This window comes from Strongylocentrotus purpuratus, unplaced genomic scaffold, assembly GCF_000002235.5.
Source record: "Strongylocentrotus purpuratus isolate Spur 01 unplaced genomic scaffold, Spur_5.0 spur5_scaffold_12, whole genome shotgun sequence".
Classification (NCBI taxonomy): domain Eukaryota; kingdom Metazoa; phylum Echinodermata; class Echinoidea; order Camarodonta; family Strongylocentrotidae; genus Strongylocentrotus; species Strongylocentrotus purpuratus.
Genome location: NW_022145597.1, coordinates 27,881,881 through 27,907,811, shown reverse-complemented (window position 1 = coordinate 27,907,811; position 25,931 = coordinate 27,881,881). Strand labels below are relative to the sequence as shown.

General features: G+C 36.8%; 1 protein-coding gene across 3 annotated transcripts in view; it reads right to left on the bottom strand.

The window, feature by feature from the left end:
* Nucleotides 1-2,286: 2,286 nt before the first annotated feature.
* The window catches only part of LOC100888395 (G-protein coupled receptor GRL101-like), a 38,473-nt gene continuing 14,828 nt past the window's right edge, over nucleotides 2,287-25,931 (bottom strand). The window contains exons 5-14 of one of the 3 annotated variants that reach the window (XM_030982292.1): nucleotides 23,692-23,766; nucleotides 21,987-22,058; nucleotides 16,648-16,719; nucleotides 15,821-15,892; nucleotides 12,509-12,580; nucleotides 11,744-11,815; nucleotides 9,287-9,358; nucleotides 8,279-8,350; nucleotides 7,437-7,508; nucleotides 2,287-6,137 (exon numbers count right to left, since the gene is read on the bottom strand). In XM_030982292.1, coding sequence (XP_030838152.1) covers nucleotides 4,997-6,137; nucleotides 7,437-7,508; nucleotides 8,279-8,350; nucleotides 9,287-9,358; nucleotides 11,744-11,815; nucleotides 12,509-12,580; nucleotides 15,821-15,892; nucleotides 16,648-16,719; nucleotides 21,987-22,058; nucleotides 23,692-23,766 — 1,792 coding nt within the window. In that variant the 3' untranslated portion in view covers nucleotides 2,287-4,996. Of the gene's footprint in view, nucleotides 6,138-7,436; nucleotides 7,509-8,278; nucleotides 8,351-9,286; nucleotides 9,359-11,743; nucleotides 11,816-12,508; nucleotides 12,581-14,662; nucleotides 14,735-15,820; nucleotides 15,893-16,647; nucleotides 16,720-21,986; nucleotides 22,059-23,691; nucleotides 23,767-25,931 lie in introns of all 3 variants that reach the window. The other 2 variants (XM_030982291.1, XM_030982294.1) reach the window with 2 other exon arrangements.

Genomic DNA, 25,931 nt, shown 5'->3' with positions numbered 1-25,931 from the left:
GGGGAAAGCCTTTTATCTCTTCTCTCTCTCTCTCTCTCTCTCTCTCTCTCTTTCTTCCCCTTTCTTCCTTTCCCCCTCCTTGTTCTCCTCTTCCCTTTTCTCTCCTCCCTCTTTTTTTCCTCTTTCTCTTTTCCTTTTTCTTTCCTTTTCCCTCCTTTTTTTTTCCTCCTCCTTTTTCTCCTTTTCCCTTTTTCTTACCCCCTTCCCCCTTTCCCTACCCTTTTTACCGGGGGGGGGGGGGGGGCATGTGCCCCCTGTGCCCCCCTGAATCCGCCACTGGTATAGTTGTACAGTTTCCTGCGTTCTGATTGGCCGGCTGGATAGACGTATAGTTGTATAGTTGTACGGATAGTGGCATGCTTGGCCCGCCTTATAGCCCGCCATATTTACCTCGACTAGCTCTTAACACGACCTTTAAAAAAACAAAGAAAATGCAATAAATGTTCAATAATTCATTGCATTCCCCCCCCCCCCCCCGTCCCCAACAGGAAAAAATGCTCTGTAGGGCCATGCATTATGGTTCAAGGCATGCCCACATAGAAGATTTTGTATGTTGGGGGTCGGGGCAAACTGCAATGAAGTATTGAAAATTTATTGCATTTTCTTTGTTTTTTTGTTTTTGTGGGGGCGTCGACGTACCCTAGCGCCCGCTGCGTACAGTCATGATTCATTGGCTAAGCAAAGGCCTGGTTACTGTGAGCCCCCATGATCAAAACCGTGTCAATGTGCTATATTAGTGCCATTTTATGAGGTATTAATCCCCATTACTGTCAGTTAGGTCCCCTAGTTGATTAGCATTGTAGCACACACATGCTTTAGCAGTCACGCAAAATAAACACTCCCCAATTGTCATTCAATAAAATCTGAGAATGTATACTATTATCTAGATCTATTAGGAATAAATCATTGTCAAAATCAATCAATAAATTGGGGTTAAGAAAAAAATTATTCCACCATTATGACCAACAGTGTACATTTATGAAATGGTTTTAAATTTGATTTTTTTTTTTTAAACGCAACATTATTTTGTGGACAACCGTGACCTCTTATATTGTGGCAAAATAGGTGAGTGCCACCCCCCCCCCCCTCTTCCCACCGACGAAAGTTTTGTATGTACGCCAGAGCCGAGTGTTGTGTCTTTTATGCTTTGTTTGTTCCTTAATCGGGACTGCACTACATAGCTACTTGCGCCCTCTATATAGCAAACCATTCCTAAGCGGTACCCGTTGGTCCCCTATGTTTCCCTTTTTCTTATGATAATTGAGAGATGATTTGATGATATAACCACCTGCAAGTGACCATGCAGGGAGGTCTAATCCCTCCTGGCCAAACTAGTGCAGATAGGCTTTAACTGAGCTATCATCGGTATGATAACAATTAATTTTATAACGAATTTAGTTTTGATGATCAAATGCAGTGATTTCAGTTACAGATTCAAGGTACAAATGAATATCCACAGTAGGAACAGTTTTTTAGGGTTTCACTGAGTGATTTCAAATACGGTGTTGAAAGCTGGTGTTGGTGTTGTGAGAACACCAACACCAACCACAACACCGAACTTGAAATCAGGCTGGTGTTGGGATTGACCTCAGGAAATATGACTTTTTTCCGCTAGTCTGTGTTGAGGCTGGTGTTGAATGTCGTCTGCTGAACCGAGTATCGCGGTTGGTGTTAACGATTTACGTGTTATTTTCCCATTCACCAACACCAGCCCCTAGGGATTGGGAAATTCATGATTTCAAGTTCGGTGTTGGTGTTGGTGTTGCAGTATACCGCAGGTAACTATGCGGACATCTGGTTCGAATCTCACGATTGTAAAGTCAAAACAGAAGTAAATCATGGGAGCTATATATGTTTTTCAACAGAAATATATTTGAACTTCTGAGTTTTTGATATGAATTTACATTTGATATTCGATATGATGTAATATATTTGATTTGTAATATTCTTTATTGTATTCACTAAATAAATAATATTAATTCATACAAATTGTAATATATAACATATTGGAACCAATTACAGAGTACAAAATACAGTAATCTCAATTAAATTGAATGAATTAATATTGTTATAACCCCCCCCCCTCTATATTTTGTTCTGTAGTACTAGTATCTCTATTACATATTATAATTTATAACATATTGGAACAAAGTACAGACTACAATTAACTTAGTTATATCGAATGAATAAAGTTTGTTATATCCCCTACCCCCGTTAAAAACAAAACCACAACTACAAACACAAAACAAAAACAGAAAACAAAACAAACAACAACAAAAAAAAACAAAAAAAAAAAAAAAAAAAAAAAAAAAACGAAACGAGACCGGTCAATCACACACAGCTGTGAACCGGGCAGGCCCCCCTTTCCTCATCCCTTGCATTTTCTTGCATATTGTCCATGTTTACCTTGAGATGTTCCCATTTTTTATAGTGGAGCGTCAACGTATTTCGTTCAGTAGCACTCTTTCTTTCTTCCTGTTTACTTTTGAATATTTTCTCTCTTATTTCTTCAATACTTGGAGGCTTCTTTTTTTCCCTACTAATAAATATCAAAATATATTTAATTAATAAAACCACGTGATTAATCATTTGCCTATCTTCGGTTATTTCGTCTAATCCAATGTGAACTTCCTTCCAGCTCATATCTTTAAGGATTGGAATATCCAAACTATCACTACATTGATCCCATAATTTTCTCACCATTTCGCATTCAAAAAATATGTGCCTATATGTTTCCTCTTCTTTTCCACAAAATGAGCATTTATCACTTAATATGAAATGAAACCTATATAAATAACGATTGACATAAACAATTTTATAAAGCATTTTGAATTGAAATTCTCTTAGTTTATTATCTAAAGTACTAATTCTTGGTCGGACAAAAACCTTTTCAATTTCTTTAACCGACAGATTGTATGATGAATGTAATTCTGAAAACTGACAGGGACGTCTTGCATTTTTTGTATGCATGCCCTGTACAGATTCTTCGAACAAACCGATTCAAATTGGAATGTTTTTTTTGTGAACATAAATTCTATTTTTAGATCATGAAATGAAATTTGCCTCTTTGTTAATTCGATTTTCCATTCCTTAGGTATATTACCATAGATTTCTTTAAGCATTGATATTTCCTCTTCCTCTAGTCCCATACATCTGAAATAAGTTTCCGACTTTAATGTTCCTTTTCCATCTATAATATGGTACAATCTATAAGTATTTTTTAAGAAAAGATTTTCATTGAAGTATGTTTTTCCACTATTGTGTATAAACCTATTATTTAAAAAAATTTCATTCCCTTTGTGAGTTGTATCTTTTTTAATAAAATCATTCATATCTAACCAAATATTTATTAAATCCCGATAGTATTTTGGTAATTGTATATCGATCTTGTTAGGTAAATAGTTACAGTAAAAAATAAGATTTCCTCCGAAAGGTCTCATTAAAAATTTGAAATACTTTTTCCATTTAACTCTCTGGTTTCCTGTTACAAGTCTTTTAATCCACATCACCTTTTATACTTTCACAAAAAGTTGAAAGTTGAGCATTTTTAATCCTCCTTGCTTGTAATCAAAATACATCGTACTTTTTTTAATTTTGTCTTTACCTCGCCATAGAAAATTAAAATAGATCTCATCAATTTCTTTTATAACCCATTCAGGCACTGGAGTCAAAGAGCTTACATAGATTAGTTTTGAATATGCGTATGTTTTCAGTAAATGAATTTTCCCTATCAAAGTAAGATCTCTTTGTTTCCACCAATTTAACAATTTCTTTATTTTGCTTAATATTTCTTTGTAATTCATCTCTTCCGCCACATTGGGATCTAATGTAAAATATATACCGAGTATTTTTAAAATGTGTGCCTCCTTTCCAAAAGGATACACAGTCGCAGAGCCAACAGAAGATCCTAAGGGTAAAATGAATGTTTTATTTCCATTAATCTTTAGTCCTGATATTTTCCTAAAATTTTCCATGATTACCTCTATTCTGTTAATCGAGTTTATGTCTCGTACAAAAATTGACATGTCATCTGCATATAAGATCATCTTTATTTCTGTTTCTCCAAAACAAATACCTTTTACCAACTTATCATTTCTAATGCAGTGAGTTAAGCATTCTATGCATAAAATAAATAAATATGGAGATAACGGATCTCCTTGTCTTACACCCCTTTGAACTTTAAAATATCCGGTTGATTTACCCCCATTAAAAACACAACTTTGAGCATTGGTAAGTAAAATTGTAACCCATTCACAAAACATTTTCATACATTTGGTTACATTACAAAATAGGCTTATTGACCTTTTCAACTAAAAACAAAGTGATCCCTTATGTGGTTTCTGACAGAGTGGATTTCCACTTCATTGTTCTACTGAAAGAGTGCATCAAGTTATACACGTTATCCTTTTACTAACAAAGTGGTCTCAGTGATCTAATATCAACTGGAATTATCTAGTAATTAATCGAGTAATCTCTACACCAGTTGGGAATAATAATAATAATAATAATAATAGTAATAATAATATTGGATATTTGTATAGCACACATAATTTTCCACCACTTAAGGTGCTCAAGGCGCTCCAATATTACCCCGGCTCTTCTAAGCTACTGTATTAGTGCTCACAACATTCATGGAATTCCTCCCTGCCGGTACCATTTAACACCTGGGTGAAGAGTGGCAAATCTAGATTAATGCAATGTCTATTAAAGGACAGGCATTAGTTACCTCGATGGAACTCGAACCGCGAATCCTGTGATCGTCAGTCCGACGACGTATACTAGACCACCTTACACCTGTCCTGGTGATCAGATATTATTTTTTGCTGCATGGAGCATGTGTGTGTGTGCGTGTGTGTGCGTGTGTGTGCGTGCGTGTGCGTGTGACTGTGTTTGTGAGCTGTTTTCTTCTTTTTTTGCACACTGACATCTCATTTTGTGCAATTTATTTAGCCAACACGAGATCAAACTGTGTTTTAACACCATGAGAAAAAAATCTCTATAATCTGGTGTCGTGTTCGCTGCTTTTATTTGCAACCACTGTACTGATTGTCTTCATCGACTTCTGACTCGCATTAGCCCTCTTCTTCTTCTGACCGATGAACTCCGTGAATGTGTAGAGATAAGGATTCAAGGTAGAGTTGATGGGCAAGATGAAGACGGCCGACCAGGCGTAGAGCGAGACAGGGAGCTCGACCAGCCTGGCCTGGGAGAGGATCCCCATGATGATGACTGGCATCCAGCACAAGAAATCGGTGCCGACGATGATGGCCATCTTGAAGGCGATCCTCACCTCCTGGTCGTGCGGGGATCCCGTTTTGCGGTCCTTCCCGATGCTGTTTGCTGATTTTCTCACCTGGACGAAGATGATGATGTAACAGATGAGGATGAATAAGAAGCAGATGAGGTTGATACCCAAGAAAAGTACTATGGAATAAATCCAAGATGGCTGGAGGCTCCCGTCATTGTTAGGCGTAAAGACAGGTATGGCTAGGGTGTGATCGTAGACTAGAGTTCCCGTCCCTGTTGAATCTACGCTCAGGGGCAGACCGATGCAGACGTCGGATAGCCCGTAGAACCCAGGCACGAATGAGCCAATCACCACGGGCCCCAGGCTGATGATGATAGTGATGACCCATGTGATGCCGACACAAACCCGCGCCGACTCGGAGTGGAATTTGAATCTGCTGAACGGGAACACGACACTCAGGAATCGATCGACGGTGATGATCGTCAAAAAGAACACAGAGCTCTCACTTGATAGGATGGCAAGGGCACCTGCAAACCTGCAGAGACCAGAGCTTCTCCAGTGCGGCGCTTTGAGGAAGTAGTATTCCCCGTAATAGGTATCAGCTGATGCTATAATGATCATGAAAATACCCATGAACCAATCAGCGATGGCTAAGTTCGAGATGAAAAAAACTTGCGCATGATTCCTCGTGTTCGATCGCTTCTTGCGGCATCGGATGAAAATAACCATGGTGTTGCCGAAGAGGGCACCGAACCCGAGTACCCACATGGCGATTCGCAGGACGTTGTTAGGCATGAGTCTGGTGCAGGAGTCTAGCGAGGACATCGAAGCTTGTGAGCATTGATCGGCACTGTCAAAGAGACAGCAGAGACGGTAGTCATCCGTCGAGCTGGGGATTAAACAAAAACGGTTCAACTTGTTACCTACGAATTAATTCGCATGCCCGCTGTACACGGGTCGTTATTTTGCTGAAGTAGGACTGCGTGAACGAGTGGTGCAGTATTTGAAGCACCATGTTCCATGTTAGAGTGACATACTAAGACGAATGCAGATGAATAGTGCAAACATTGCACTGAATTACTAACGTATACGCTACTTAATAGCGCAATTAGTAAGGCAATAGAAATGACGTCTCGCACACAACCGGCAGAAGGTACGTAGTGTCTGTATATATAGGTATTTGGATACCAATAACACCAATCTAATTAAAATATCAAGTAAATTCTTCAACCTAAAGAATCCTTCGTGAAATATTAGGATAAAAAGCGTTACTGAGTATTGAAAAAGAGAGAAAAGAAAACTGAATTATCCTTGCACGTAATTGTTCAAGACTTTACATACGTGATCTAGAGCACGCGTAGGTCGGTATGCATGTTTATTGGAGCATAATAGGTGACCTACATGAAGGCCTACTATTGTCCCATAATGAACAAAGATCCTCAAAGATTAGTACGCAAAGCTTTCACACAGACATACCTGTGTAGAAAGACTGTTCAACAAACAGAAGAAAAGTGGTTAGTATAGCCCCCCCCCCCCCCACTCAGTGTTATTTAGGGTACGCATATGCTCGTTTCCTCTTTTTGAAAGCACCCCCTATCTGAGGACTGCCAACATTTCCGAACCCCCTTTCGCGGGCTTTTTGCGGGCTTTTCCTGCCTTGGAGACCCCCCTAAATCATGAAAAATTCTCAATGTACCCCCCTAAATTCGGAATAATTTCTCAGGAGACCAAAGAGATGAGAGAAAAAAAGAAAAAACACCCCCTTTTTAAAGAAATCTGCGGGCGAAAAGTTAATACACCCCTTTTTTTTACAATTCTCGGGCCGGACTCTGTCGCACGAAAAGTACCCCTTTACCGGATATTTTGGTAACACGCATGGGGTCATTCCGACCCCGGAGTGGGGGGGGGGGGGGGGGGCGGGGTATAGGCAGGTGGTCTTTCCATACACGTTCTTTAAGTCACATTGTTTCAATGAGAAACATTATTCGAGGGAAACAGAAAGTGTAGTCCGTATAGAGAGGAGGTCTCTAAAGCAGGATTGACTGTAATGGGAAGTGGAATCATTCCTTTGATAGCACAGTATGTTAGTGCCAATAATTTTTGTTCCTACCAGCACTCTTGGCATGCCAGCGACGGTGTAAAACGGTGCTAAAAGCAAATAAAAGGTTAAGAATAAGATATAACTTACAGGTATTGGATACTCTCGATTCCCCTGAACATGTCTGGTTCAAGATGGTTAAGCTGAACCTCCACCAACTGCCTAGAAGTTATATCAAAATATATTTAAAAAACAAAAACAAAAATAATAGACAAATGATACGAGATTTGTGCGAATGAGACTGGTTAATCGTTAGTTTGTTTCTTTTTATTCGTTTGTGGCTTTTTTTAAAGTACAAAATCATGTATAGATCAATATTAATGAGAAGGTTGAGTTCGGGTATCAGGAAAAAGTGGTGGTGAGCTTAATTATCATGATCATTTTCTTTCGAATTCATGGCCCCGTCTTATAAACTGATTAATTACAACTTATTTGCAATTGATATCAATCGCAACGATTTACATAAGAGATAGATGACTGTAAACTTGCGATTGATTGGAGGACTTGCGACTCTTATAAGACGGGGCCAAGGACGGGGCGATGTGGCGTGCGCCTGTAATCCAGCTCATAATGGAAGTTACAAACTGATTCAGCCGAGGACGCAGGTTCGAAACTGAGTCACGTATTTCGTATGGTGACGTTAGAGGTTGGTCCCCAGACGTTAATAATCATATCTGATTGATACACGTCTGTAAAAATCCAAATACACACACACACACTCACCTCTTTCATTAAAGCTACTGAAATCGTTGCATTTGATTGGCTGCGAGCAGATTCATCATGAAAAATTAGCGTTTGTTATTGATAACAAGTTTTATGAAACAGGGACTTGGTATCAGGAAAGCTCTTCCCGTAAAAAACAGCCAACAAATTCACAGCCGTGCATATGAGGTAAGTTCAGTATTTGTCGCGGTCTTTCGCTTTTTACTTACAAGTATTGGATTTTATTCGTGTTGTCAAAAGTGCCAGGCTCGATATACGACAATGGGTTACGTCGGAATGATCTGAAGAAGAAAAAAATAATAAAAGACAACAATATCAACAACAACATAAAAAATAATACCAATAATATACATACTACTAAAAATGATAGTAATAATATAATAATTAAATAAAACCAAATACCATACTGATAGTTACTAATACTATTTATACCGATAATGATGTTTACAATGTTGGATATGATTAAAATAAAATCTATTTAAAGATAATTGGTCCGTCATCGACAGGGCCGGATCCAGGTTAGGGGTACAAGCTGAGTCAGAATATTCTCTCACAAGTAAGATTTGTCTTCCTTCTGTGTATTTCAGAAATATAGGTTTAAGATTTTGCTGGATTATGCGGGAGTATATTTTCCCGATTCTGTCCTGGGTAGGCTATTCTACTCTCTGTCTTCACTGCCAATAATTGTGCAGAAATTCTATTGTAACTTAAAACTAGGAATCTGCAAGCCCCCCCCCCCCTTCAATGTATGTGTAGCAGGAAGATGAGTGTATGAAAGAATGTGCTAAATTTCAGATGAAAAGGTTTTCTCTCTATGAGTGAAAATGGACTCCCTCATTTTGTACACAACGAATTGGGTGAATTAAACAACGCCTGTTGGCACAATATTCATTATGAGACAAATTACAGTCAAAATAATGTCTGTTCAAATTTGAATTTTGCAACTGGCGTTGTTTAATTCACCCAATTTCATGAAAGTTTTCAATTCTGATTTTTTTTAAAACACCTTTTTGGCCTTTTTACAAGTTTTGAGATTTCACCATACATATCCCTTCAATATAAACGCATATACATGGACATACGCTGATTGCTTTCAAGGTTGAAGAAAAGAGTCTGAAGTAAATGGAATTTAGGGATAAAGGAAGAGATGGTAAAGCTCATATATATTGGGGGAAAATTTGCAATGAGCTTGAGATTAAAAAATATTGTAAACATACATCCATTCCACACTAGAAAGTCCATCGAGCATTCCTTTACGGAGTTCGGTTAGCTTGTTGTCCGTAAAAGATCTGTCATTAAAAAAAAACAAGACTGGTTATACCATATATCAACATCATTCAGCTAAAAAGAATTAAATGAAGTAACTAACAAAACATAATAATTAGGAGTATAATGTATATATATGTATAAATGAATAGTAAACTGAAAGATTTAATATGTATTTTACAATCTACCTACATACATACAATAAGTTTCTAAATATTCGTTTATATGTATAAACATTGATATATCGAGGGGAAAAATGTCTCATTAAATGTTATGAACTTTTCTGAGCAGGTTACTTATATTGGATGGCTTTGAGTGTGATACTTATATAATATTGACTGGCCTTGAGGGAGATACCACATTGCCCAAACTAGACTCATTAGTCTATTAGAACCAGGGCTCAAATTAAGTTTTTTGTCCACGGGGGCTCTTTTAGTACTGACGGGGGCTCTTTTCCATTGAATTGGTACATATGATACTCTTCAATTATTTGCTATTTCATCATTATCACTTTAATCAGCATTTTCCCTCTTACAAATTTACAAGCTACATAGCTGTTCCTGACTTTCATCCCGTGATGACATTCTCTCGATTTTTTCTCGTTCTGCACATAATTTCCTCCTCATTATTCGGAGCAACCTTTACATTATTTCTTTACTGAGCCGCGTAGCGGCGAGGCGATTTTGTGTGTGTGCTATTTTGGACAGGCGCGGATCAACGGTCCGATTCTACCGCCCCCCTAGCCTCCCAAACCGGTAAAAAAAAATAGGATAGTAACGTAAACTTTACCTTACAAAATTAAATAAAAAACGCCCCCCCCCCTGACCTGCCAGTGACACAAATGCGGCATCAAAATATTTGTGCTTCTCTGACCGTAATTAAATGCCTAAAACCCCTGAACCCCCCACCCACACACCAATTTACGCTCGCTACCCTCTACCTGATCGTAAATACTTTAGCCCCCCCCCCCCACTTTCATAAACGTTCACCTGAGATAGGTGAAAGTAAGAGTTAAAAAGAAAGTCATGCTAAAACGGCGCTTTACCTCCCCCCCCCCCCCCCCTGAAAAAAATATAATAGATTAGTGGTCCTCCTGTCCAGCATCCCCCCTCTCGCTTTAATATTCACCGGCCGGCTGAGTCGGCGCAAAAATGTTCCCAAAAAACTGGACCCCCCTAAACAAATATATGTGCATTTATCCAGACCCCCCCCCCCCCCGCTCATTCGCCGATCGCCGGCTGGCTGATTCGCCGCTAAATATTTTCTCAAGATTTGGCCCCCCCCCCCCCCCACCTCTTGCCGCCGGCTGGTTCGCCCCTGATTTTGGACCCCCGTAAGTGATGTTTTCCTGGCATCTACTTACGAGCCGCATAGCGGCGAGGCGATTTTTGTTGTTGTTGCTATTTTGAACCCCCGTATTGTTTTCCTGGCATCTACGTTTTTCTATGCACATCACATTTTCAACATCACATTTTCACTTGGCAGCCCAAGGGGGCCGGGGGAGGGGGGGGGGGGGGGAGGAGGGGTTATGCGTGTTACCAAAATGTCCGGTAAAGGGGTACTTTTCGTGCGACAAAGTCCGGCCCGAGAATTGTAAAAAAAAAGGGGTGTTTTAACATTTCACCCGGAGATTTCTTAAAAAAGGGGGTGTTTTTTTTGGACTCCTGAGAAATTATTCCGAATTTAGGTGAGTACATTGAGCATTTTTCATGAATAAGGGGGTCTCCGAGGCAGGAAAAGCCCGCGAAAAGCCCGCGAAAGAGGGGTTCGGAAATGTTGGCAGCCCTCAGATAGGGGGTGCTTTCAAAAAGAGGGAACAAGCATAATGCGTACCCTAAATAACACTGAGTGGGGGGGGGGGCCGGGGTTTCTGCCCTTGCGCGATTGCCTCCAGCTCCAGCAGACATGGCGCGGCAGCGTGCACACGTGCCGTTACTAACGGCGCAGTAGGCCTATAACCACTGCTGATGGCGGCACTGCACTGCGAGCTGAATCAGTAATAATAGGCCTACTCATAGAACGGTAAATCTTGCACGCTAATCTAAGTTCTATTTCATTGGTTTAAGGTTTAAAAATTGAAACTCAATATTGTGTTAAATTTATAACAGAAAAGATAATCTTTATTTTATAATTCCACGGGGGCGATTTTTAATTTTGCAATCGCCCCCGTGAGCAACCTGACGGGGGAGATTATGTAGCTCACGGGGGCGAATCGCCCACCGCCCCCGTGTATTTTGAGCGCTGATTAGAACTATTATTAGCCGTGAGGACATTATACCTTTCTTAGACGTCCATTACATTTTCGCGGTAAAGTTGTCGTCGATTTTACGACTGACATTTTTATTTTCATTTTGGAAGAAAGATGAGGGTGATGCATAAAGATGCGAGTTAGATTCAAAATGACTTACATGCCGGTGATTTTGTCGAGTCCACTGAATGCCCCAGTCTCAATCATGCTGATAGAGTTATTCCGAAGTATCCTTAAAAAAAGAATTAAATGTACATAAAGAATACAAATGGGAAAAATGGAAGTTGAATTGAAATGAACTAAAATGGTATTCATTAAAATAAAAAATAAAAAATAAATATACAAATCTATATCATAGTCAATTATTATGAAGGAGAGAAATATAAAGATAGAGAGAAATAGAGGGAGGAGAGGAGAGGCGAGAAAGAAAAGCGAGAAAACGAAACAACGATATAGAGGCAGAGGTGTGACAGTCTAACGGAAGAACATATTGTAAATTGCATAATAAATGAGTGGATTCAACATATTGAATTAAAAAGATTACTGAACTTATCACTTTCACTCAGCTCAGTCTATTGAGTGGCTATTAGAAGGGGACAAACGCTTATCATTAGCCTTTAAATTATAAAAGCATTTTGAACAATTAAATGAGATTTCTTGGCTTCGAAAGTATGTTTTTGGAAGGACGTGATTCAGATTTTTTTTTTTTTTTGAACTTCAGTAAACGACTTGAAATTGGTTAGATTTACGACAAACACTTTTTGATAATCTAATTAAACAAAAATATGAGCAAACTTATAATGATGATTTAAACCAAAAAATAAGTTTATAGATAATGCACATCAATTTTGCTTCTTAATAATGAAATTTTAAGACGGCGTGGAAAATATTGGAATAAAACTTGTTCATATCAAACTATACTTACAAGTCCGTTATATTTCCGAGATCCTGGAATGTCCCCGAACTTATTGATTCTAACTTATTATGACCGAGGTCTCTGTAAATCAAAATCATTGTGATATGTATCATCAAAGGATATTATTTAATTAGAAAGATATACATATACGTTAAGGAGGAAAACAATCTTTAGAGCAAACTGAATACAAAAAATATCTGGGAAAAATATCGGGGGACTATATGCATATGTTATTACAAAAAGAGTGTTTCTGCTGGATATAATTTTCTTTCTGTTTTGCTATAAACACTGCATTGTAAATTGATTTATAATGTATTTATGTTTACAAACAGAATGTTGATTTGTAACATTAAATTGTAAATTGATTTATATAATTATATGTTTCCGAGTCGAAACAGAATATTGATTTGTTACATTGCATTGTAAATTGATTTATATGTTTATAAACAGAATATTGATGTACATCAATGGATTTTAATAAATACAATACAACACAATACATCATAATGCATTGGAAAATAACTGGAAAAATATATATCGAGATATGAAATATAGTCATGTGAAGCAAATGCGTGTAATTCAATGTGATATAAACTGATAAAAGTGAAACCATTACCCCTACTCATACAAATCCACCAAATACCACAAACAAATTTACATGATACAAAGGAAAATAAATATTGTCATGAAAATACATGTATAAGAATTGCACATACAAGAACATAACCAAGAAAAAAGTGCAAAAATTAAAGTAGGTTAGAATCACCATTTATTCCCTTGCTTCGTTTCAAAGCAAACATGCTCTAATTAATTGAAAGTGTCACCTCTTGCACACGAGGCGTCCATCTGATTGCGCGATACTATAGGGACTTTTAGATTTGCATGTCGACATAGTGGACTGCTACGTGTGACATCTTTTAAGGCAATGTAACGTCCGTTTAAGGCACTGCCAGTAGGGACTTTTAGATTGAGTGGACAAGAACACGACGAACGCCAACTGATCATGCGTGTCAACGTACTCAACTGCCCATGTTGACTACAATTAGAAATCTTTTAGATTGCACTCGACGATATACATGCATGCAGGAAGTAACACTATGAACATGACAGACAAAGAAAGAGATCAAACTATACAGTTCCTCATTCTACCATCAACAGGCCATTTTCGAAATGTAACCAAACTTAATGCATAAGTCTTTGTGTATTGCCTCAATACAATTATTTCATTCACCTGATAAGAATAATATTAATTCAGTAGTTAGAATGCAAACTGCATATTTAAAGTGTCGCTAGGTAGGTCAAGCCATAATGTTTGTCCAACCTGGCAACAACTAATGTATGCAGTTTGGATTCTGTCTATTGACATACTATTATTCTTACCATGGAGAATGAAATAATTTTTATTGAGGCACTTCACAAAGACTTATGCATTAAATTTGGTGACATTACGAAAATTGCCTATTGCTGTGGTAGAACATCCCTTCACTGCTATTATTATGTAAAAATGTGTAGAACAGGTGAATATGCATGTGACACCTGTTCTACACATTTCTACATAATAGCAAGAAAGGGATGTTCCTTTGTCTACCTGAGGAACTGTATATTTTATGCGCACGCGACATATACTAGTACCGTACTAGATTTAGGAAAATCAAGGTTGACGCATTCTCGATCGCCGACTGAGACGACGTAACGCATGTGCAGTGCCTTAAAATGACGTCACATGTTGCAGTCAAAGCTGTCGACGTGCAAATCTAAAAGTCCCTAGTGCCTTAAAAGGACGTCACACGTAGCAGTCCACTTTGTCGACGTGCAAATCTAAAAGTCCCTAATTGCGCTAATACGGCGAGACTACAAAGGCACCAGTAGGATAACTCAACTCAATGTTAACACTGGTCACTTCGTAGTCACTTTATATATGATATCGTTTTCACATGCTGCGTCAAAGACTATGCCAGTCGCTGACGCAACCCTGCGTCATGAAAATAACGCCTCGTGTGCATCGGGATGTAAACATGATTTTATTTATCACTTCTTTGCTATATATTAATGAGAATAGACACGAACAATTTGTCACAGTTCTACAATATTACTAGGGTTAAAAGAATGACCTAACAAAGAGGCAATGAGAAAAATGAAATAAAAATCTAAAGAATTACTTACAACCAAACAAGATTTTTCAAGTCGCTAAAATAATCTCTGTGCACCACACTGATCTTATTACTGTGGAGATATCTGGATGTGAAAATAATAATCAAATGTCACGAAAAATTGTTTACGCATGCATTCCTATCCAATGCCACAACGTACTTCTCTAGATGCATTAGAGGGATTTTCTACCACGAGGTACTCTTATATCTATTGGATTCCCGAGAAGAAGGTGGGAATTTTTGGCTAATTTTAAATTTTGCTAATCATAATCAATGATGGAAATTTTAAGATAAAAGTGTTGAAATAAAAAAGAGAGGATCTTATGCTCAAGAAGGATCCGCTATTCAAATCGCTGCACCGTCGGTAGTTTTCTGGACCAGAAATGATGAAATAAAATGTTTAAAACATGATTTCTAATGATCTTTGATATTTTCTTTCTTAGTACTGTCCCTGAGCTGATGATTTCGGCACGGTGTGCAGTATATATTTTGAATCTCCGCGGAACATTTCGCACCCAATATGTGCATTTTTCCCTTCGAGTTGAATAGGCCGCCGGTGGCATCATAAATCCATAGAGAATGAAATAAAATGTCTACATGATTATCGTCACCATTCAAAATAAATTGGTAACAATATGGATGTAAAACATGAGCAGAAAAGAGGAAGGGAAATTTGATATTCCACTATTTTACACAGATATAAACGTATGATATGCAGCAAATCTAAATCAGGACAAAGAGAAAAATAATATATAAGGAGAAATTAAAAGGCACTATGCAATTTAAAATCAACGATAAAATAAAAATCGAATTGCAATTGTCGTGATAGCTCATAGAATGACAAGAACATGTACTACGATTGATATGTACTTCAAAAGAATCTTTCTAAGATGAAGAATATATGAAGTTCTAAAAATAGATTTTTTAACTGATTTGTTTTGAAATAATAAACTAACTACAAATTTTTTAACTGATTTGTTTTGAAATAATAAACTAACTACAAGATTTTTTAAATCTTTATGAATTAAAATAAATGATATGAATCTAATTGAATCAAATTATATTCATACCAAAATTACACATCTATAACATGCTTCCACCATTTTCCTTGTTGCAAATAAAGGACTAACTAAAATATGATCATGCCACGTTAATGAAACTTATCACTCACAATCGTCGTAACTCAGGAAGACCAATAAACGCGCCATTCTCAATAAATATCAACATATTATCATGCAGATACCTAATATATTCGGATAAAAGACGAACAATGAAATAAATCTGAACTTAATTTGAATGGTTACCAAGAGATATCCTTGGTAACCAAAACAATCTCGAGAAGGTCATCCGTTTTCAAAGAAAAGTTATTTTCTTGGTGTAAGGTATTGTTAACCCACATGAACTGGGCATTTCCAGTGGTTTTAAAGACTTGAGGCGCTCTGAAAAGCATGGCCACACATCCCAAATTACCTAACTACCTATAACACCAGTATTACAAAAAATCAACAATCGTATAAAAACACCAATAAATATTTCTTTTTGCTCATCATTTCCGGCTTCATAATTGATTAATTTTTGTTTAAATCTCGTATACAATTTCATTGAATGCATCTAAAATATGTAATATTAATTTACAGTATTAATGCTAATTTGATTGCTTTCTTTTTTCTTCAAATGTATAATCATAGTATTGATGTATTTTCAGGGACCCATGGAAAACCAACCTTAGTTGAATGGGCTTACTTGGTGATATATTGATAAATGAGTAAACAAAATAAAGTGAAATTAATAATAACGATATTTGGGGGGTGTAATCAGTGTTTATAATTATTGTGATTCATAAGGGCCCTGATGACCCGCCTTCAGCTGACCAACCATGATAAGGCCCTCGAGCATTCAAGGAATCTATTCCTACTGGGTACCCATTTATCGCACCTAGTTGGAGAGTGATGAATGTAGAATAATGCTTTGGATTAGTTTAAACTAATTCTCACTTACAAGTTCTGAAGTCTTGGCATGCCTTGGAAGGATCCTCTAGATAAAGCGGAAATCTTGTTCCCTGACAGGTCTCTGCACATAAGAGAAATGAAAATAATAAAGTGTATAAGGTGTAAAAAAACAAGGGCGTCGATTCACAAAAGAAGGACAAGTTCGCGGACATTTCATTGAAACACATTTTAATTTTGATTTTGACACGTGTTAAAATGGGATGTCGGCGAAGCTATAGCTATATGACGGTATCGTAAAACGATATCCTTAACCCTAAAATGGTTAAATTAGCTGCAGTGCTATACCCGAGTCCCACCACCAAACTAACTCTTAACCAAACGATAATCGTAAACATCTTGGTCATTCAGAAAAGCATGCAATCGGTAGTTTGGTCCATAGCGTATTGAAAGTGTGTTTTACTTTTTGTAATTTTTATTAAAGAATTTGTAATTATTATATTCTTTTGTAATGTTGTCTTCTTTTGTAAACGGACTAGATGAAAAACAGCCTTGGCTGAAAGCAGGTTTTCATTTCCGAATTGCAATAAATAAAACAACAATACAACAGAGATAGTTTTATAGAGCTCCCGATATATAGGTCTCTCCCATAAACAATTTCTATGGGGGGGGGGAACAATTTGAAGCTCCATGAGTTGACCTTTAATCGTGTATGTGTGCGCGTGTCACAACTTTCTCTCTTAATACGCTATGGTTCCTGTACCCAAGCATCATCACGAGCGTGTCAATCAGTTGGTGATGCATTGTGCAAAACCCGGCCTTTAATGGAAGGTACGTGAAAAGTTTTAATCCGCTGTAACATTCAATCACAAGCTAAATCTTTCCTCACCTGGGTGGAGAGAGGCAAATGTACATGTAATTCAAATGCACGGAAATGGTTATCACCTTTGTCTGATTAAATTACTAAAGTTAAATGAAATAGTGATAGCGTTGCCTCTTCTATGTTCCATGAGTATTAATGGAAGATGTCACAGGTCTTCATTATATCGCATCATTTATTCCAGTAACATGACTTCCAACCTTGATAGCAAAATACTCTAAAGGAAAGCAAAAACATTCGAAAGTTTTCTGGTGAAAGTTTGAAAGAGATCGGACACAAAAAAGTTATGAATTTTTGAAAGTTGTAATCACTAAAGGAATAGACTTTATAATTTGGGTGAATCGGCAATGACACTGTGATTTAGTTGCGGATAACTTTCCTAATTGTCCCAGCACAAAATTATGAAAATTACAATTTGACAAACATTTATAACTCAGGACGGTCTATTCTCTTTCGAGGAACTACATAATGAATGCAATTTGCTCACGGGAATCAAACCTCATGACATATTTTTATCATCAGAACTCAGAACAATATCCCAATATAAGTCTTTTCAGGAGTTCCCTGTGAGTATGTTATTTCTCTGTTGTATTGAATTTTTATAGCATGTGTCTGTGAACTGTCTGTGATCTATGTTGCCAAGTGCCTCTATGACACTTGGCGAGGAAATGCCTGTCCGTGATAGGAGAAGCAACCTTAAGTGAGCTATTTTCATAATCTACATTTCCTACATGGTATTGTTTACTTGCACCGTCATCATTGGTCATAAGTTCATATCATCCAATATGGCGTCTTCAGCACAGAGCGATGACGTCACCCAGAGAGTCATGAATGAAAGTTTGAACGTTTTCAAAATGAGACCAAAAAGCTTTCTTTTGTTACATAAACGCTTGGATGAACAGGAGGCCCGATTGATAATGCTGAATTCAAGAACAAGTCACAGGCTGAGGAGATCCAACGTCTCTCAACCTTTGTTACGGATTAACGCAGTGAACGCACCACAATGATGGACTTTCGCTTAAATCTGTATCTAACCTCGATCAGTGATTATGTTGTTTTCTGTAAACATATACACGTTTTAGAATTTATAAGTAAACACAATATATTATTGCTTAACATACACTGTATGCACATTTTATTAATCTTTCAGCCCATTAATTTCAGTATTTATTTCAAAATTCGAAAATAAAGCTCGTTAGCATGTGAATAATATTGAATGCATTTTGGCCGCCGTTTTTTGTCTATTTCGAGATAAAATTGAGGTATCACAAAAAGCCGCTTTTGAGAGACATAAGGGAATCCCTCCCCCCCCCCCCCCCGAGAAACCTTCGTAATTTACCACGAGCAGGTTTGTCAGGATAGCACAAACAAAACCAAAAAAATAAATAAATAAATAAAAGGACGGGGATCGGTAATGTAACATGACATCATTATCCCCCCCCCCCCCCATTTTCTTTTTGTTTTGGTTTTTTTAGGTGGAAAAAGAAATATACATATATATATATATATATGTGTACACGCTATTTTGTGAGTGTATACGTAAATTTGAATTAAAAACAAATTATTTATATAAGTATTCGGTAATAATGGTCATAAACCTATGTATTAGCTCTTACAAAATGGGGTCATTTGAAATGTTCCAATGTATCAGAATCTTCTTACCGATCAAACTCTGACTGAAAATATTTGTCTCTGGAAAAAGTTACCCTTCTCCGAGTGTTCAAGTCCTTCCTTTTGCACCGAACAATTGGGACTTTTAGATTTGCGTGGACTGCAAAGCACATCTCCCGGAAATTTTAAAATTTGGCCGACCGATATTTCGTTCAGTTAGGGGCGGGGGGGGGGGTACGGTCACTTTTGTTGGTCACCCTTTGGCCAAAAAAAATGAAGGGGGTCGACCCCCCCCCCCCCCCCCCCCCCGCGTAAGCGCCTGGACACGAGTAGGGAAACAGAACGTTGCAATGAATCAGTCGGAAGTGATGACTTAGACGTTGTTAAGAATCAAATAGATAAATTGTCTGTCTTTGCAAAAAATTAACAGTTTTTCAACATACCAATTTTAGGCTTTTAATGCTTGTTTGCAGTTTGAGAATATCCGTCGATAAGCGATTGATATCCATCGCATCTATGTACGTAAGAGATAGGAGACTGCAAACAGACTTGCGATTGATCCGTATCAATCGCTACTCTTTAAAGGTAAAGACCAGTTATGGTCATGCGATTGCATTGTGAAAGAAACGTTGTGGAATCGATCAGAAAAGGTTGATCATCTAGCATCTAACATCTGCAAGGTTCTGGAATCATCAAAATGATAAGAAATTTGGCCCATTCTTCGTAAAGTTACAAGAACTATACACAGAAAGATTATGGGACTACCCTATATCTCTCACAGACCATGAGAGAAACAAATTTACCAAATATATGAATTAGTAGGCGGTTTCCCGGCAAATTTTTTATCATCATGTATTAATCAAAACATATTCTTTCACATGATTGGTAATGAGAGCTTCCATTTCATTTTTTGAAATAGGGGCGTTTCCAATACTGGTCTTTACCTTTAAAAGACGGGGCCCTGACCTCCAAAATACATACACGGGAATGAACCTGACCCCCATTATGAAACCTTAGCTGAATGAGATCTCCACTCGAAATACAACACGGTTCATGAGGATCATTAAAAAAATATACAGGCAGGCCTACTCAATATTTCAGTACGGAAATAGGGGGAATCGTCAGGGGCAGGTATATAGAAATAGATACATGAATAGGCCTACTTAACATTTTGTGAATTCGCCTATCAAGTGTTCTACATAAATGGTAATGTAATCTTCTTATTCTGTAAAAGTACAGGTAACCATTTTTCGGTGTATCTTCGTACTTTTAATAACACTTATCGGATAGTCGTGCATATCAATGTAGGCCTACCTCTTAGACATGTAGTATTTAATATATTAAAACGAGGTGATTCCTAACACCCCTAGAAAGAAAGGGTTGACCTCTAATAAAGGTGATTTTTTTTTGGTGCTTTTTTGTTGTGTGTGTGTGTGTGTGTGTGTTAGTTTGGAAGAATATCATAGTAGAAAATGCCCCTGTTAATATTTACTCTAAGATTGCTGAAAGGTATAAATCAAAACATATTGTTGTCCCACGTATGCATTTCTGTGTACAGTGCATGTGATATTCAGCAAGACTAAATCAATTTCTTCTTATTAAGATGATTCTCAAGCCTAACAGTACACACCAAATACCCGACTTTTTCCCAATTGCTCACATAATTTTGCATATAGGTGAATGTGTGGTTACTGTCCACTAAGTCTTAGGCAGTGGTATGTTCCATGTACTTTTGTATGAGAAAGATGTTTTTAAAAACTATTTTATTATACTGCCATGTATTACTCTATTTTTTCAGTCCGTCAAAAAACGTTTACTCAACCCTCGAGTCTTTGAATTTGAAAGAACAGATTACAGACCTAAAAGCATACTTTGTGTCATATCAAGTATGAATAGAACTAAAAGATTTCAATACCATGCGAGTGATTGCCTTTCTTTGTCTCCCTTCCAAGAGGAGACAAAACTCCATTGCGTTCATCCTAATCACTTTGCACTCTCATTAACATTTTACGAGCCATTATTGGTGCCTGATCGCCAATATTGACCGTTAATTAAAATATAATTAATAATTGATATACAAATTACAATATATCAGGCTTTATTCCAGCGGCTTCAGTAACGTCATTCCATAATTGAAATTTAGACGCAATTATGGATGGTTCGGGGGAATGAGAAAGTTTTAATGGAAATTACTATCGATTCAGAATGATCGTTGACGATCAGCCATGCATCAAGTCTTTTGCCTTCTTTGTGCATGGTTGATCGTCAACAAAACGGAGTTAAGTCTTTTGTCAACTCTGTTTGTTGCTACGGCAAGCAGTCAGTAAAAACGACTTCGTTTAATCAAATTATGGAAATGCAAGCATTACTTTAAACAAACAGACCTTTGTTATTCCTTGCTCATTCTTCCTGATTAAAGTGTCATATTAAAGAGCAGGAAATGAACTTTTTAGAAATGTGTTTATCTCTTTGAAATTCCGATACCACCCGCCAAACGACTTTTTGGAACCCTCTCTTCAAATTGTTTTTAATCACTCATGCGTGAAAAATGCATCATATGAGTTGCATCACATGAAAGATGAGGATCTAAGATTTACAAATATGTGTCATTTATTAATTATAATTTTGATTAAGTTATGATAAAATGTCGATAATTCTCGGTTTCGTTTTTTCTGGGACGCACTGTATGTCAAGCAAATCAATATTTGTTAACATTTAGATAAACAATTTAGTGTTTGAATATATATTTGTTTAAGCAGTGCGCGCTTTTTACAATCCAAGATATAGATTTTTTTTTTTTTTTTTTTTTTTTTTTTTTTTGGGGGGGGGGGGGGTTATTGGAATTAAAATGGATGACACTTAAAAAGCAGAATACAAGGCCTCGGCTAGTATATACTCACAAAGTTCGTAAAGATGTCATTTTTTCGAACACACCTTGCCCGATGGCAGATATACCATTCCCGGATAAAAGTCTGTTAAGAAGAATGCATAGAATAGAACAAAATTATAATCATTGATACATTGATACGTGTAGTAGTAGTAATAGTATTAGTAGTAGTAGTAATGCTAGTAGTAGTAATAGCAGTTGTAGTAGTAGTAGTAGTAGTAGTAGTAGCAGCATGAGTAGTAACATCACCCTCATCATCATCAACATTATTGTTATTGATATTTGATAGGTTCTTGAATACTATTCTTTTCTAAAGCTTGAACACTTCTGTTAATAATTCTCATACTGTATATTCCAGTTTGTCTTTGTTGCCCTGCATGTCATTAATCATTGAATGACGTAGGTGAAAATACTTTTGATATGCACTGTGTTCCTTTGCATGGGTTTGTTATTGAATAAAGTGATCTTCTACAAAACTATATGTCAGGCATTATCCATGTGCATCATCTCTTCTTTCTTGTTGTCTTTTTTAAAGAATATTGCCATACGAAAGATATATCAGAAAGGCTATTGTACTGTGCATCATCAGATGGATTTATTTATGATTGTATCAGAAATTTAAAACGAGGAAAAATAAGCGAAGGACAGCTTACACGACGGTTCGTTGTTTTGCTATTTTAGCGTAATTAATGAGGCACTCCTTTAGCGCACAAGACATGCATTTTTTAACATCAATTTTCCATCCTTAAAACAAAGGTCTTTATCGCAGTTCTGACTTTGTATCAAGATAATTTTTTTAATAACTTAATCAAACGGGGCATTATATTACACGGAGAAAATGCGCTGTTATTGTCAGAGACCATGCACTTAACGGTATTAAAATCTAAATAGTGTCTTCCATTATTGATTTAAAAAAAATCTTTTTAACCCCTTAGACCAACCTCGATCTCGTCTGTCGGCACTCTACGGTGTAATTAATCTCCGTTTATTGAGGACTATTCATCGAAAGAAATCTCTAATTAGGTTAATAACACCTAAGGACCCAAGCTACATGGGAAATAAGATGATAAAGATGCTGGTATAATTGATTACAATCCAGAGATTTAATTACAACGCTCAGAGTCATTACAAAGTGGGTATGTTATATGCCGCTCTAACGTGTTTTATACCTGTTGAAATAGTACATCAAAGTAAATACACTATACAGGGACCCGTTTCACTAAGCCTTTTTTCCAATGAAATATGGCTAAAATATGGCTAAAATATGGCTAAAATCAGTGACAAATCTGCTGATAACCAATCAGAAGCAAGGATTTCAGTAGCTTATAACAAAAACTGTCATTTGTCACTGATGACAAGTTTTGTAAAACACCCCAGGTTTGTAGCACAGTTAATTAAGAGACAATTTGTATGACAAGAAATTTCTAAACAATAAAAAGTGACGTAACTATCATTCTTAATTAACTGTGGTTAGTTTTTGATTTAATAACGGTGTTTTTTCTGCCCTATTCTCTCGCTAAATTAAAAGTGCTTCCTTGCATAATGATGTATGATTCATAGGGAATATATTATGTTTAATGTTCTATCGGTATAGGGAAGCTCTGTGTAATTCAAATAATCAGTATGTCAAATCAATCGTAAAACTCAAAATCTCGAAGTAAAACTCGAAATCTAGGTATAAAACGGCGAGTAATTAAGGCGTTCATATATATACTTACAGTCTTGTCAAAAGAGGATACTCGGCTTGAGTGATTGGCAATCCATACTGTAGGTCGGAGAAGTTCGTGAGTTTCCTGCAAACAAGTGCAAATCATAAGAAAATCATAAAAAATATAAGAATTTGTTATATTCATCATTTTGAACAGATTTTAAAGGAATTTTTTTTTATCGAATAAAATTCAACGTCCAGCTTATATAACCTTTAAACAATGAGGCTTACAGATGAAAGAAGTGGGTGAATGATGTGTACGATACATACGACGTAAATCCAAACTGTCAATGATGTATAGATAATGTTATGGGTGATTAATTAACGGCAAACTGTTCGTTCGTGAAAATTGTATTGCTTACGGGCCATCCTGTACTAGAAAAGAGGGGACATTTTCATAAAGGTTTTTAGCAATCCCCTATACTTTAAAAAAAAAAAAGGATTTAAATTGGGTAATCTAGAAGTACTATCTGAGAGACGGGGCAAAAAACTGCATTAATGGGAGGGGAGTTGACTTTTTGAAACTGCTTTGGTTTTGTTTTGCGATTGGATTTCATTTCTTTCATTACCCATTGTCGATGGTTCTCCACATTTATTTGTTATCATTCTGTGTAATTATAATATTGATGATAATAATAATAATAATATTTTAAAGTCCACTCCAAATTTGCATTAAGTTAAACCGAAAATGTAAATTCTTTTTGCGCAATTGATCGTGAGCCCGGCTGCCACTGAGCAGCTCCAGATCGACGTTGCTCTATTCCTTATTGTTGAACGCCAAACAAGGTAGCAGCAACTCCCGTCTTTTAACGTCTTTTGGTTTGACGCGACCGGGGTTCGAACCCACGACCTCCCGGTTGTGAGGCGGACGGTCTACTGACTGGGCCAACACACCGGTACACTTTAGATATGCATTAACTCCCGCGGGCTTTACTCAACTAAAATTGTTTGTCTAAAGTGATATCTTTGTTCAATAAGCCTAATATTCCTATACATGCTGAATTGAATTTACCCTTGAATATTTGATGACATTGCCTAAACTATTTTCATAACTACTTATCCACATCTTTGATACATCTTTCTAAATCTTATAAATATTGCTATGAGATGTTACCACTGTTATTTTGTTATGTTGCTTGTGTTTTTTATGTTTTTATTATAATGCAAATGTCAATTACTCTATAAAACAGACAATTACCAGCCTTGAGCTGCATGTCATTTTTTTTTTGGATAAACCAATTTAATTCAATTCAGTAAAATAAAATATAAAAACAGAAATCTGGTAAAAGTCGTGAAGCATATTTATTTCACGTAAATTACAAAATCTGCCTTCTTCCATTCATTTCACCCAAAATAGATCCGCCCGCAGGAGTTAATGCATATCCAAGGTCAATAGTGAAAGCGATATTTATTGAGTGCTATCATCTCACCCTCATGAACTACCCTGAAAATAAACGGGTTTTTTTAATAGGTAGTATAATAGACGGATCTCTCGAGGTAATAAGAGGGCTTCCCTAGGGACATAGTCTTGTTTCATTCTTCTTGTGACTGCGATTTGCTGTGACTAAAATGGAAGCCTAGACTGCAGAATATTAATTACTTATATGCATCAGGACAATGTATACGCGTTAAAGGAATTGTTTAACAATGTTAAATCTGAGATGAACGGCCCTACGTGTTATCAATGTCTGTGAAATTGTGTTATACTGAAGCCCTAAAAAAATCGCTTCAATGTGATCAAGAAGTGCCTCAAAAAGTTAAAACCTTTGAGTGACCGGTTTTACCATACTTGTTTTCCCCAGTTGACTGTAGTGTTATGAAAACCGTTTGGCAAACGCAAAATTTGATTTCGATTTTCAATCATAAATATCTTGATAATCAGACAGGCGATCGGCTTGTAAAAGTCATGGGGTTCCTGACTGACCTAAATGTTTATAATTATCACTACAGCATGAGCTAAATCAAGGATTCTTTTAAAAGGATCTAAGACGAAGTTACCGGATCCCTTTTAGGTTAGAGTTAGGGTAAGGCTATGAGTAATGGTGAGGTCTAGGATAGGGGTTAGGGACAAGGTTTAGTCCTTGCTAAGAGTCAGAGTTAGGGTATCATAGGAGCTAGATTTATAACTTATAACCATGTATTTTTATTTAGTAATTGTGTTTTTTTTAAACTCTAATCAAATGGTTTGTAGGACAATCTTTGCATCACATCTACATGACATTAGAAAACTTTAACATCGTCAAAGATATT